Raw genomic sequence first — 13,794 nt, forward strand, 5'->3', positions numbered from 1 at the left:
GTGATTTATTTTCAGGGTGTCAACTTGTATGTGAAGAACCTAGATGATGGAATTGATGATGAACGCCTGAGAAAGGAGTTCTCACCGTTCGGCACCATAACCAGTGCCAAGGTTGGACCTCACTGTTGTTTTTTTTTTTTTTATCCAAGTAGTTTGAAAGAACATCTCGTATGAGATGTATATTTACAGTTTAGAGTGATGCATACCAGAAATAATACTTTTGTATGTAAAATTCATTTCCCTGGACTTCTTGTCAGGTGATGATGGAAGCTGGGCGCAGCAAAGGCTTTGGCTTCGTTTGCTTCTCGTCCCCAGAGGAGGCCACCAAAGCAGTGACAGAAATGAATGGACGCATTGTAGCCACCAAGCCACTGTATGTGGCCCTGGCCCAGCGGAAAGAGGAGCGTCAAGCCCACCTGACCAACCAGTATATGCAACGCATGGCCAGTGTGCGTGCAGTGCCAAACCCAGTCATCAATCCCTACCAGCCAGCCCCGCCTTCTGGCTACTTCATGGCAGCCATACCTCAGGCTCAGAACCGCGCTGCTTACTACCCAACTGCTGGCCAGATGGCCCAGCTCCGCCCAAGCCCACGCTGGACCACCCAGGGTGTCCGGCCACAGCGTGAGTATCCCACCCCCCTAAGCCTATCCTACTATCATGGTGTATATTTACTGACAGTTTGCAAGCACAATAAGACACAGCAGAACACTCATAATCATTTGTTTGTAATCTGCTGTGTTTTGGTGTGTTCCTAGATTTCCAGAACATGCCAGGTACCATGCGTCCCTCAGCACCACGCCCTCAGACCTTCAGTACCATACGGCCCACCTCCCAGGTGCCTCGCATGATGTCCACCCAGCGTGTTGGTCAGTCACCTACACACAGCCATTAGTCTAACTTTAGTTCAGTTGTGTTGCTTTTACTTGTCTTTGCATTGATATTTCTGTGGCTCTTCCTGCAGCCGCTCAGACCATGGGACCCCGACCGGCCACAGCTGCTGCAGCGGCCGGCCCCCCCCTGCGGGGGGTATGCGGCAGGAGTCCGCAATCCCCAGCAGCACATGACTGCTCAGCCACAAGTCACCATGCAGCAGGTAATAATGGAGAGCTCTGTAGGGCAGACATTGACTGATTTTGCCCTCCACACACTTTTATTCCTTTTTTTTTTTGAGGTGCATTCAATACATTCTGTCTGACTATTCCTTTCCCCTCAGCCTGCTGTCCATGTCCAGGGACAGGAGCCTCTGACTGCCTCCATGCTGGCTGCTGCTCCACCACAGGAACAGAAGCAGATGCTGGGTAAGTTTCAGCAACAGTTGTGCATGACTTTATACTGTACCATGTTAGTTTGACATAACTCCTGTTTCTCAGTAGACCCAGGTTGCATAATACTATTTTGACTAGAGATGTCTTCTGTTGGTAGTCATAATACAGTTGTTCCCCACTGTACCTTGTATATTGTATATGTTCGAGGAATTTAAAAGTCATTGTCAGTAAGTTGGCACATGTGACATTGGATTAATTCACCAAAGACAAAATTTTTAGCATTTGACATCTATTTAATTGTAACTTGTCCTAAAACCACTGTTATCTGTCACTACTCTAGGTGAGCGTCTGTTTCCACTGATCCAGAATATGCATCCAAGCCTGGCAGGGAAAATCACTGGCATGCTGCTGGAGATTGACAACTCAGAGCTGCTCCACATGCTGGAATCTCCAGAGTCTCTCCGCTCAAAGGCAAGTGTTTAAGTTCATTAATATTGACTAGTTTTCTCTGCTGTCTCTCTGAAGCTCTCCCAGGATGTAGTATTAACAGGACAGTAGGATAGTACTTTCTGGTTTTGATATAATAGTCATGGGAAACCCCAGCACTGGAGAAAGCTTGTGAATACAAAACATATGAGGCTAGGTGCCATTATCTTTTAGACACAGGAAAGGTGGATGTTGTGGAAGCAGAGCACTTTTGAGAACCCACCTTGTTGCTGTGTCGCTAACATCAGTCAACTTAATCTTTGTAGGTGGATGAGGCGGTGGCGGTGCTTCAGGCCCACCAGGCCAAGGAGGCCGCCCAGAAGACTGTGACAAACTCAGTTGGTGTTCCAAGCGTCTGAACCCAAGGTAGGACAGGTTTTCAAGAGTTGCTTTAACAAGGACAGGACAGTGTTGTGAGGAGATTGTGTCCCCTCACGGTGTCAACTTGTACAAGCACACATTCATTTACCAGCATTGTTAGTCCGGTAGCAGCTTGATTTAACAGAAGGCTGGTGTTGTTTTGAAGCAGAAGTACTTGTTTTGTTTGACAAGGACTTGAAATATGAATTTGAATATTACATGCAAACAATATCACTGATTGAATTTTTGTTGTATCCACAGGAGTGGGGAACCTTGTGACTAGCTTCACTGATGGAGGAGAAGAAGTGAACAGTGGAAAAAGTAAAAAAAAAAACATACATAAAACAAAGTAAAAGAAGTCAAATAATATATATTAAAAAATAATGGGAACAAATCTCCAGCCAGGTCTACAGTGAGGAACGCCAGACCTGGTTTGCTGAGTTAAAATGAGAAAATATGCAAAAAAAAAAGAGGAAAAGTCAAAATAAAAAATGATCCGTTTCTGGGGGGTTTTAGAGGAGAGTTAAATTAAGATTGAAAACATTCCTTTCTGCCATTTTATCCCTTTTAAATGTTTGGGTTGAAGAAGCCTGTTTTGTGAAACTTTCCTTTGCTTGCTTGAATAAAACTCATAAACGTAATCGGAATGTGTCAGTCGATGGTGTTAGAAATGACAGATTTTTCTTTTTCCAGGTTGGGTTTATCTATTGATGCAGTTTTTTATGGTAAGAGGTATAATCCTGAATGTTTTAAGGTTGTGTTGGTCAAATCAAAATAATTCAAATAGTAAAGTGATTTAAAAAAAAAAAAATCACATGCAGGCATAGACAAAATTAAATGTGTACCATGTAGTTGTGTTCCAAGGTTTTTTTTATTGTGGTCTGGGACAGAGATGATGAATAATCCTAATTAGAACTGAAACACTTTTTAGACTGTTGTATTTGTACCTGCACTATCAGGTCAGCCATAAATTCAAGTAGCTCTGTTAACTCAGTCCAGCAAACAGAAGATGGTATGACGGCACATTTCTGGTTTAGTTGCTGGCAGCTCCTTTCAGCTCCGACAGCTTCTGGAACATAGCCTCCACCTGTTTCTGGAAGTCTGCAATCATGGGCTGGATCCGAGCCTGCATGTTGTCAGCCAGGGGTCTGATCTGCTCCTCGATGTTGGTGGCAACAGTCTTGATCTGATCCTGAATCTGAGTGGTCAGGGGCTCCAGCTGGGTTTTTTTGTCCTCCAGGAAGGTCCTTTATGGTAAAACATGAACCACCAGTTATGAAAATGAGAATTTCAGTATACAGTTCGCTTTCTGTTAGTATTGTGTTCTAGGATACTGAGGAGTTTGTGTTAATTTTAAGTCCTTATTATTGCAAAGTCAGTAATAGTCAGATGAGAAGTGACTGTGCATTACAAAATTAATTTTAGTATTTCCTTTGGTCATTTATTTAACTTAATGTAAAGGGTGAAACCACCTTCAGAAAAATTAAAAAAACTACCTGGAACATTTTTATACTGTGATATTTGCACTTTTCTCTGTTGGAAATCTCAGAAAAAGCAACCACATAAAGCTATATCTCACTAAAAATGAAAATTATGAACAAATGTTGTGCTTGTAAGTATCAAAAGCATAAGTACTAATGCAGAATAGCCCTGTATTCATATTTTTGGATCATTGCTATTGATTTTAAATAGTGCTAAAGCTAATAATTTCATATACAGTTTCTTAATTTCATCTATAACAATGAGTCATATGTCTTGTATGTAAAATCCTTATCTTAAGTGTATGACAAGTAACTAGTTTTTATGGAATAGTAGTATAAGGTGGTATAAAATGTTTAAGTAAAATACAAATACCTCAAACCAAACTTGTACTACAACAAGGAACTTGTTCAGTTGTACATTGCTATTTCCAGCAGCAGGAAGGTTTTAATGCTCCTGAACATGAGTCGTGATTAAGCTGTGACGCTAACTACTCACTGAGCCTGGCTTGTCAGGTCCTGGTTGCCGATCAGCTCAGTCAGGTCATGAGTCATTTTGTTCTTGAACTCCTCTAAGTACTGTCCAAGCTTTTCAAGGTCGGCAGCATCTTGTGCAAAGCTTCCTGTCGGGTTCCAAAGACAAATCAATTTAGTAAGAAGACGTCATTCACAGCTATTTAATAAACAAAATACTTTTAGTTACACCTGGAGAAAATGACTATATGATAAACTCATACCTTGTGCCAGGGCAAGCAAGACAGTGGCTGCAATGAGGAAGAATTTCATGGCTGCTGACTGGAGAAGACCTAGAGAAACAAACCTGTTTAGTTACTCTGCATAAGGGCCAGGAATACAAAACCTACAGGACATAATTTAGTGAAAATATTTTCCATTTTAAAACCAAAGCAATTAGTCCTGGTTCCAGCAACAAAGATGACTGATGAGGTCTTTACGCAAGTCAACAATGTGTTAACTATGTGCAGATTCTCAGTCATCCAGGTCATAGTAAACTGAAAAAACTTTAGAAAAAATCAACTGGACTTAGATTTCTAGATCGAAGACGTTATATGTTAACTATATGAAAAATATCCCTTCTCTGTATAATTAAACATAATTTGTATATCCTTTTTAGGCCTGAGATTTGGTTTCTTATTTGACATCTGTTCTCTCATCATCAGATCTCAGTGTATTAAAGGGGTACATTCTACTTTCAAAAAGTAAAATTTCACAGTTAAGTAAAAATATTTACAATGCATTTTACATGACGGTTTTACATTGAACTGATTTGTCTTAGTGTATAAAATGCAGTTTAAGCTCATAAGAAAATGGGACTCACCTGTACCACGGGAGGATTTGGACCAGATGGTGCCTTCCTGCCAGACCTTCACACTGTTTATAGTCCAGCACGGTGATGCAGCCTGTTCTAATGTGAATCTGATTGGATAAGATAAAGAAACAACGTTATTGGATGTTGACCCTTGCTGCTCGCTCTGCCACCTGGGCAAACTAAACCAAAGTCCAACAGCAGTGTTTTTGCTGACTGTCCAACATCAAGAGGACTGTGCATCTTATCATATTGATTAAAAAACGAAAACGAGAAACAAACAAAACACTTACTCACCTACTCACACTGAACAGCAGGCCAGGACCTTTCATGCTGCCACATCAGCTTCCACAGATAACGGGTACACTACCTGACTGTATTTAAATGTTGTTGTGTGTTTGCCTTTAGTAGCTACTTTGTAATTTTGTTTTTAATGTTGATCATTTTGTTTTCAATATTACTTTAAATTACTATTGTGTTTATGTTGTAAAGTCCTCTTTTATTCAAGTTGATCATTATTATTATAGAATGAAACTATTAAAGGAGGCATGAGTCATCATTAATGATCAGGTGCTTTTCACAGAGTTTGTTTTTTAATTGATATCTTTATTGTATTAGTGAGTTCTAAATGATTGATTTATTGATGTGCTCTGTGTTACTATGCTTTCCAGGTACAGTGTGTGATGTGTATTTACTGTGCATAGTTCCATCAAAAGATTACAAAGTAATTTAAGCTATAAATATTGTGGTGGCATATTTAGTATGTATCTGATAGGACTGACCTGGATAATCAAATGGAAACTTCATGATATAAACAAAAATGAAGTCTTGTAACAAAAGGAACAATGCTCTTCTGGGATGTTTTTCATTTTAATATTAATGATGATCAGTGAGAGGTGATTATACTCTATATTCACATATTGTAAAACATTTTACATGTATTTCTTTAATGTTTTGTTTTCACTGGGATAGGAACAGTAAGCACATAAAGAGTGGAAACTTCAGCCTCTGTTTATTGTCTTAAATTAGTGGACAATTGTCAATGCAGAAATGACCATACTGAAAACTACTTTTAAAAGGAAACGGGTTTTAAAAAGCAAATTTAAAATGTTAAAACATTTTTATTATTCACTGAACTGAATTTAATGAGCAAATAAAAAAGAAAAGAAAAGAAGTCCCATGAGGAAAGTCTTCTGAATGACACTCAGCCATATAGAAACCTTTTACCTTTGGTTTACCTCGAGCAGGGTGTTACAGCTCCAGTTTATCTTTATGATTGTTGTAAAGTAATTAATTGTCATCTCCACTCCACTTGAGTCAGTAATAAAAAACATAATTGATTGGAAAGACGTGAGTAGAGAACAGCGTGAGCGGTTTAAGAAAACTTGAATGACAACCCTCCCATGACTCTCAGTACATCTATGGGAATGCCCTGAATTTTGAAAGACAGAATACAACTATAAAGCTTTGATTAAAACCAGATGTGAGAATGTGGAATATGAGACCAGAACAGTCAACGGACCAGACTACAGAGAATCTGTGTCTGGCCTGGATTCCCCTGGTAGAAACACCTTAGGATGTTTACATCTCTCAGACCCTCTGAAACTTGTATTCTCTAGACACCATAGCTGCAGAACACATGGCATATAATAATGATGTGGGCCTGAATATACACCAAAGAGCTGAGGTAGAAATAAATAGTGAAGACACTTTAGCAGTTTAAAATAAGAACATGTAAAGCTGAAAAATGTGTGCAGTTTGATATTAACTGAGGATCATTACTGTAAAAATGGCTGACCTAAAACTTGGAAAGCAGTTAAAAAACAAACCATGGCTCTTTTATAAATTTAAAACAGATGTGAAACATTTGACCTCCGAGGAGGCAGATTCACCCACAAACTCAGTTATTACAGTGAAGGGTTTATTGGGCCTAGTTTGGTGGTGGTTGAGTCACAGCACAGTAAAGAAGTACGGCATTATAAGAAGTACTGAAATACTTGACTTCAGTAGAAGTAGTAACATGCTGTAAATGCTCAACTTAGACAAACCAAGCATCAGAAAATCACTGGAGAAACCCACTGCACTGAGCCTAAGCTATAAGCTGCATATCTGTGGTTAGTAACTGATGTAATGAAACAGCAGCACGCCCTCCAGTGAACCAAGTTATCACTACAATTGTCTTCCTGTTATGTGCGCACACATTTGAGATTTTAGAGCAATTTCCTTTTCTTCTTTAAGATTTTCAGTCTCTCTCTCTCTACTCTAATTTGTTTAAAATTTGCTGTTGTTGTTGTTTTTTTAGTGGAAGCAGATGTGCAATGACTTAATCTTTGTTTTCATGCTGATTGAGCTTTAACAAAGGTTTATTCAAATAGCCCCCAGTTCCTCCAGTGTCTCTCTGGCCTCATTCCAGATGACAGAAAAATTACAGAGAAGATCGTTAAAAGAAAGTTAGGAAGCACAAGAGAAGGTATCATTTCCTTTTCAGGTTTGTGTACAAAGCTGGTGCTCCACATATCACTTAACTACCAACCTTGATTTTCTAGTTGCTTGTTTCAAAGAGTTAACATCCAGTAAACTGAGTTTCTGTGCTTCTACAGTAAGTTTTGATCACATGCATCAGGCTGCTGAGCGGGAGCTGTAAAACCACACTGTAGCTGTACTGTGTCGATGCCAGAGGAGAACAAGGGAGGCTCACATTTCTTGGCTTGATAGGTCTCTGACTTTCCACTGCTGCCTTCATTTCCTTTTTAAAAAGTGGGAAATATTACAACAACAGCTAATTGCTGAACAAACTTAATATTGCAGAATTGAGGTGTAACTTTTGATGCCCAAATTTCTGCATGGACATCTGTTGTTTAAAAAAACGACTATATTATGACTTCAACAGCTCTTTTTGTTTAGTTATTGCAGCATATCAAGTCAAAGTTTTTATTTGTCATACGCACAGTTAGGAAACGTGTTTCCCTGTACAATGAAATTCTTACTTTGCCGTCCACATGAATGCCACAAAATACAAATGAAATATAAAGTAGATAAATAAGTAACACAAAATCTAAGGCACTTTAAGCAGCAAATGCAGCAGTATAATAAAAATTTATAAGAATATAATAAGAGAATGTATGCTGCATGGGAGCAGCATGTGCAGCAGTCAACAGTCAATGTGCAATTATGCATGTGCAAACAGAATGTAAACAGTACTGGTCGACAGTACCTGATGTATTTCCTGGTAATATGTCATGTACTGTCGACCAGTACATGTGCATATGTAAGTTTTATGTCAACCATAACTATAAGGACACCAAGCAAACTAATTGTTAATTTTATTAACAACAAGTAAAGAGCAACAAAATTAACATGCCCATGGTGCAGTTTGTGGCAACCTCAAACAATAAAGATTTGACTTTACAAATTATATCAGCAAGTCCACGTACAACCAAGTATCAAACACAAATCTCTCTTTGCTAAATTCTGGTATGTCTTTAGCTTGTTTATCTTCCATCAATAACTTGTGAGTTTCTAATAGTTTGTCATCCAAATGGGGGTAAACAAATCATTAGAAGCATCTGGACAATATATTTCTACCAATCATAACAAAGCCACTACAAGAACAAGCAAAGAAAGAAGGAAATAAAGAAAGAAAGAAAGAAAGAAGGAAAGAAAGAAAAAGAAGAAAAGAGTAAACTTGGAGTTTTTTCTTGAATGCTATCCGATTTAAAGGTCAGGGTCAAGATCCAGGTCAAGTGTTATCATCTTCTCTCATAAGTCAGTTCTATTGATATGGTCCAGTATCAGGTTCACCTAATAGAGATTTACAACATGTACAGCATTCAACACATATTCTTAAGCCGTCACTTCTGATGAAAAAAATAACTCCACAAAATTGAACAAACCAAAAGAAAGCAATTAACAAAAAACAATTGGAAAAAGGAATAAAAACCAGGAAACACAGCAGAAGAGTCCCCAAATAAATGGAAATAATGAGAACAAAATTACAAATTAAGAGAAATAGAATGGTATTAAGATATGCTTGTGTCTGATTAAACAATATGCTGCATGTTACAATACAGGCACACATCATTATGACAAACACTGGCCTGAACTACAACCAAACACACTATTCACATAAATACAGTCACTGTAAAAATTACAATAGCATAACATCAGCTTCACTTTACACACCTACAACGAGCACAGAATGGCTACAGTAATCATACATACTACTATTTGTTTGGTTTTTTAGGACGCTACAAGTCAGGCTCAAAACACCGTCACACATGGCTGAAAAGTGCACAAAAGCTGTTGTGGTGGTCCTTTAAACCATAGAAGGAAGAATACGAGAGGTCCGTGAAGGCACCATGTGACGGACAGTCCTGCAGTCTAATCCAGAGCGCGAGGATGCATAGCAGCGGTGTTATGTGTCGAACGAACATGGCTAAGTACTTATTGTGGCTGTGATTGACGAAAGCCTGCTAATACTTTGGCCATTCAGCCTACACATATCATTTCTGGACTTGAGACTGTCAGGTTGGTCGGTTTCCTCCGGATCCGGACTTCGCAGACGTTACGTTGGGACAATGGAATCTAACGTTATCCCGGACAGCGTCCGCCCTCAGAGGCTACAGCCTGGGATTGGATTCGGCTCAGCACCGACCGGGCCCCTCCGCTCCTCTCTCCGTCCCGGGGTGACGGTCCCCATCGCGCCGCTGCTGCCCTCCCCGGCTTCTCTGGCCGCTTCGTCCGGCCCTCCACCGCCGCCGCCTCCGCTGCAGCTGCACAGCCTTTACGGAGGAGTCGGAGCCGGGCTGGGGCCGGGGGCTACCGGCCACTGTAACCCTGGGAACCCGGCGGTGCTGAAGGAGGCGGTGGAGGCTGTGGTCCGCAGCTTTGCCAAACACACACAGGGTTATGGCAGAGGTAACATCCAGTAGTGATACTGCTGGGTTGAATGTGGAGATAATCATGTTAATCACTGTCTGTTTCAGCTTGTACTTGGGGGGGGGACTTGTGAACAGCAGAAAACCACTTTTAGCTGTGCCATCTGTTAGTGGGTTAGAAGGAAAAACAAGAGTAATACTGTTATATTTATTCATACACTGTGTTAGCATTGTTTCACAGTGCAAGCTTGGCGTGATGCAGTGTCACAGTGTTTCTCTGGAATCCAAACTTTTCCTTTGATATCCACAAAAACAACTATAATAGGCCCTAATCTTTTCCTCAGTCACATTATAGGATTAACTGGAGGCTGCCTTGTACGAACAATAAGCCATTATGAAGAACATTAAATGTGTGTGCTTTTCCTTTTGTCGCGGTACAATACTGGTCCCACAGCCTAATGTAAACTGTCAAAATACAAACTAACAAAAGGCAGTGGCTTGACACTTTGGCAGTAGTTAGTGGGTGAATCAGTCTGCTTTTCTGTTCTTGAAATAGAATTGTCTATCAAACAAAACCAGCAAAACTGTTTTGTACCAAATTCATCATATAAGTAGTAGTTTACTAGTTTACCAGGTGGTTGTAGTTCATACAATGACAGGGACATTTTATACAAACACTTGCATTTTAGAATATACTGAAAACATTTATTTGGGCTTAAATGTGTGTTTATTTGTCTCATGAATATTGTTTAAGCTCCTTTTTATTATCACTTCAGCTCAGTGGTGCTTTCTTAAAACTTAAGAAGAGACCAACAGCTGCTATAATGTTGAGAGTTAACTCGAGTGTTCCAGTCCTGTGCTAATAGGATTTATTTCCAACAGATTGTCCCTCCCTGTGCTAAGTGCCTCTGCCCTCCTCTGTCCCGTTGAGGCTGCCTAACATCTTCAGTACTGTGAAAAACATGTGGTATATTTTCCATTTGGAAGCTATTAATAATTTTCCACCACATTATGATGTAACTTGGCTTTTTTCCCCTTTATATAATTTTTATTATTCCATTACCAGGGAATTAAAGGGCATTTGTTTGCAATAAATAAGGAAGTTAAGACAAAACACTCAAATAATTCAGTCAATTATAATTTAACAGGACCTGCTTCCTACTACAGTATGTGTGATGTCATTTTCACAATCTCAGTGTCTGCTTTCACTTGTGCCTTTGATACATTTGTCAACTTTGTGCATATTACTTACAGCTAAAATAATTCAATTCTTAATATAGCTAAGTACAGTGTGCATCACGGGTCAATGCAATTCTGCTGCTTTTGATCACAGAAGATTTTGGTGGTCTAAGTATAAGTCACATCCCATACTTTAAAAAGACCATGTTTTTAAACCATAGCATGAAACACACCATGTTGCTGCCATACCTTGGATTTAAGCCTGGACCAGCACCATTCTCACGTCATCCTCCGCTATCTCCCAATATTTCCTGTCTCTTTCCTCTGTTATCATTGAGGGAAATTCTCAGAAACTAACCAAACAGTTTAATGTGGTGTTCAAAATCGTATTACGCCTTTAACTGGCTGACAACAAGATAACAGTTCCAAGTGAGCAGTTCACTTTCCCACAGTAAAAGCAACATTATCTGGCTTGTACTTTAGAGATTTATGTCTCTGATGTCAGAATATGCCTTCGGCAGGGGATTCTGTTTTTATGCTTGGCAGAGCTGCAGCCCTAAAACCCACTGATCAGGCTCCATATTCTGTGAGCGAGAGGCAGTCCACCTATGTTCATATCAGACGGTGAGAAAAGCAGGAAAGAACCAAAAGGTGCCAGAAGTCAGAGAGCCCTGGATAACGTTGGTTGCACTCACATCTCGTTGCAGGCCCACTTCCAAGTAATCGTTTGTGACTCAGTTGTCAGTGTAACTGCTTTTCTGTGTTGTTGTTTCCTGGTGGAGGACAGGAAGTTTTTCACATGAGCATATAAAGAGTAGAGTTGAGGGTGTGTTTTTTCTGCGGCTCCTATGATGCAGGCGATGCAGAATTTCCTTTAGACAGCTATTAATTTTTTTTTAAGAAGGAAAGTCCCCTGGTATCCTTGAAATGAACTTCCTTCCACCCTTTCCATCTTTGTGTTTATAGAGGATGTTGCAAGGACTAATGGCACTTTAAAACTAATCACAAAAAGTCTTTAGATTTCTATAAGCTGTAATATTTTTATGTAAATATGTATGTTTCATGATGAAAAGATCCCTTGATGTGATTAAACTTCTTTTATGTCTTTGCCCTTTAGTAAACGTGGTGGAAGCCTTACAGGAGTTTTGGCAGATGAAGCTAACCAGAGGGGCTGATCTGCGGAACGGAGCGCTAGTTGTTTATGAAATGGTCCCATCCAACAGCCCTCCATATGTTTGCTATGTCAGTCTTCCAGGAGGCAGCTGCTTTGGAAGTTTCCAGGTACAGTGTCTGTGTTTTCTTATTTAAGACTGTTTATCCAAAAGATACATTTTGACTTTAAAACTGTGAAAGTAATGAATGTGTTGTTTCTTGGAGACACATTTCATACCATACCATTAATGTTAGAAAAACAGTCATTCAAGCTTCATGTTACAAGCTTACAAAATCCTAACATGCTTACGACCACAGCATACCAAATATGGAAGCACAGAACCAGTAAACATTAAATTAAGAGCTATGCAAAACATTCTATTTCCATGTAAACATGGGCTATGTTACTCCTTTGACTTTGTATGTACTGTATATCTGATTGTACTGTACCTACTACTAATGCATCTTTTCTTCACTGCTTGACAGTTCTGTCCCACCAAGGCAGAGGCGAGACGCAGCGCGGCCAAGATTGCCCTCATGAACTCTGTTTTCAATGAACACCCCTCTCGTCGCATCACAGACGATTTTATTGAGAAGAGTGTGAGTGAGGCCCTGGCCTCCTTTAATGTAAGTTACTGTATTAGCCAATGTTGTGTGTAAAGGCAGACGTGCCATAAGCATGTTGTATAGGGACTAACTTCTAAAACAACACGCAGATTCTTACAGAAGCACACAGATTTTTGAAATCCAGTAGCTGCTTTGCAAGCATGCACAGTGCATTTACAAACAAGTAAAGTATTAGTGCTTGGACTGACTCCCAGGATCTCTCACTTTTGACAAGCCGGCACCTATTTAGTTTTTTAAAAGCAGCTGCAATAAATTTCTCAGGGGAAAAAACCTGTGTGCAAAAAAAAAAAGAGGTTTGAAAGCGAAATAAGCAGAAAAGCAGTGGTGGCCTGAAACTTAGAGGAGCGACACCACTGTGGTGCCCTTGAGCCAGGCCCTTCACCACAACCTCTCCAGTGGTCACAGGTCAGTCAGTGTGTGGCTGAAGTACTGGGCAGCTTCCAGGCATGAATGTGAACAGGGGGGCCTGGAAAAAGAGAGGTGACCTCTCAGCGGACCTACCCTGAATAAATAAAGGTAAAAAATGTTTTCTCATAGAACAGTATATTTGAAAACTTAAAATTTACATTGATTATGTCTTCTCCTCACTGGCATGTCTTACCATCACCTGTGGATCAGAGGAATAGTGTAAAACCATTGGCGGGATTGTGTATTGGTCATTGTTTGTGTGCCAAAGCACTGCTTCACAGCACACTAGAGGTCAAAAGCCCTGCAGGGTAACTTAAAGATATCAATGTGCAAGAAAAGGATATGCATCAAATATTTGAGTTATCCTCTCAGTGTCTGTGGCTGACCTCAAAGTCAAAGTATGTAAGCTGTCATATGCGTCATAAGTCATGCTGTGGTTTGGAGCAACACATGGTCCTTAACTGCTTGATGTTGTTCACAGGGGAACAGAGAAGAGGCTGACAATCCCAACACAGGAATTGGGGCTTTTCGCTTCATGCTCGAGTCCAACAAAGGAAAATCCATGCTTGAGTTTCAGGTACATAAAAATGAGGAATGTCTGTGTCGTGTTAAGTAGCATGAAATGCTTCTCAGAT

General features: G+C 39.9%; 3 protein-coding genes across 3 annotated transcripts in view; 2 read left to right on the forward strand and 1 right to left on the reverse strand.

Moving 5' to 3' along the window:
• Positions 1-2,437, forward strand: part of LOC109958607 (polyadenylate-binding protein 1-like) — a 6,260-nt gene extending 3,823 nt beyond the window's left edge. The window contains 9 exon segments of the mRNA XM_020597369.1: positions 16-111; positions 258-624; positions 759-869; positions 965-1,028; positions 1,030-1,096; positions 1,217-1,301; positions 1,609-1,739; positions 2,021-2,120; positions 2,376-2,437. Coding sequence (XP_020453025.1) covers positions 16-111; positions 258-624; positions 759-869; positions 965-1,028; positions 1,030-1,096; positions 1,217-1,301; positions 1,609-1,739; positions 2,021-2,113 — 1,014 coding nt within the window. The 3' untranslated portion in view covers positions 2,114-2,120; positions 2,376-2,437.
• Positions 2,438-2,530: 93 nt separating this feature from the next.
• Positions 2,531-7,545, reverse strand: LOC109958609 (type-4 ice-structuring protein LS-12-like). The gene is made up of 5 exons (XM_020597372.1): positions 7,450-7,545; positions 4,929-5,026; positions 4,330-4,398; positions 4,092-4,215; positions 2,531-3,361 (listed from the first exon to the last, which is right to left on the reverse strand). Exons 3-5 carry the CDS (start codon positions 4,376-4,378, stop codon positions 3,148-3,150), a joined length of 387 nt encoding a protein of 128 aa, XP_020453028.1. The 5' UTR covers positions 4,379-4,398; positions 4,929-5,026; positions 7,450-7,545; the 3' UTR covers positions 2,531-3,147.
• Positions 7,546-8,893: 1,348 nt separating this feature from the next.
• The window catches only part of lix1l (limb and CNS expressed 1 like), an 8,836-nt gene continuing 3,935 nt past the window's right edge, over positions 8,894-13,794 (forward strand). The window contains exons 1-4 of the mRNA XM_020597676.1: positions 8,894-9,833; positions 12,090-12,253; positions 12,611-12,751; positions 13,641-13,736. Coding sequence (XP_020453332.1) covers positions 9,494-9,833; positions 12,090-12,253; positions 12,611-12,751; positions 13,641-13,736 — 741 coding nt within the window. The 5' untranslated portion in view covers positions 8,894-9,493. The remainder of the gene's footprint in view (positions 9,834-12,089; positions 12,254-12,610; positions 12,752-13,640; positions 13,737-13,794) is intronic.

The sequence above is a fragment of the Monopterus albus genome, unplaced genomic scaffold (assembly GCF_001952655.1).
Source record: "Monopterus albus unplaced genomic scaffold, M_albus_1.0 scaffold34.1, whole genome shotgun sequence".
Lineage (NCBI taxonomy): Eukaryota > Metazoa > Chordata > Actinopteri > Synbranchiformes > Synbranchidae > Monopterus > Monopterus albus.

Coding starts and splice junctions, on each gene's coding strand:
- LOC109958609 (XM_020597372.1), bottom strand. CDS start 4,378: ATGAAATTCTTCCTCATTGCAGCCACTGTCTTGCTTGCCCTGGCACAA. Junction 4,216..4,329: donor CTTGCTTGCCCTGGCACAAG/GTATGAGTTTAT, acceptor GGAACCCGACAG/GAAGCTTTGCACAAGATGCT. Junction 3,362..4,091: donor GACCTGACAAGCCAGGCTCA/GTGAGTAGTTAG, acceptor TTTACCATAAAG/GACCTTCCTGGAGGACAAAA.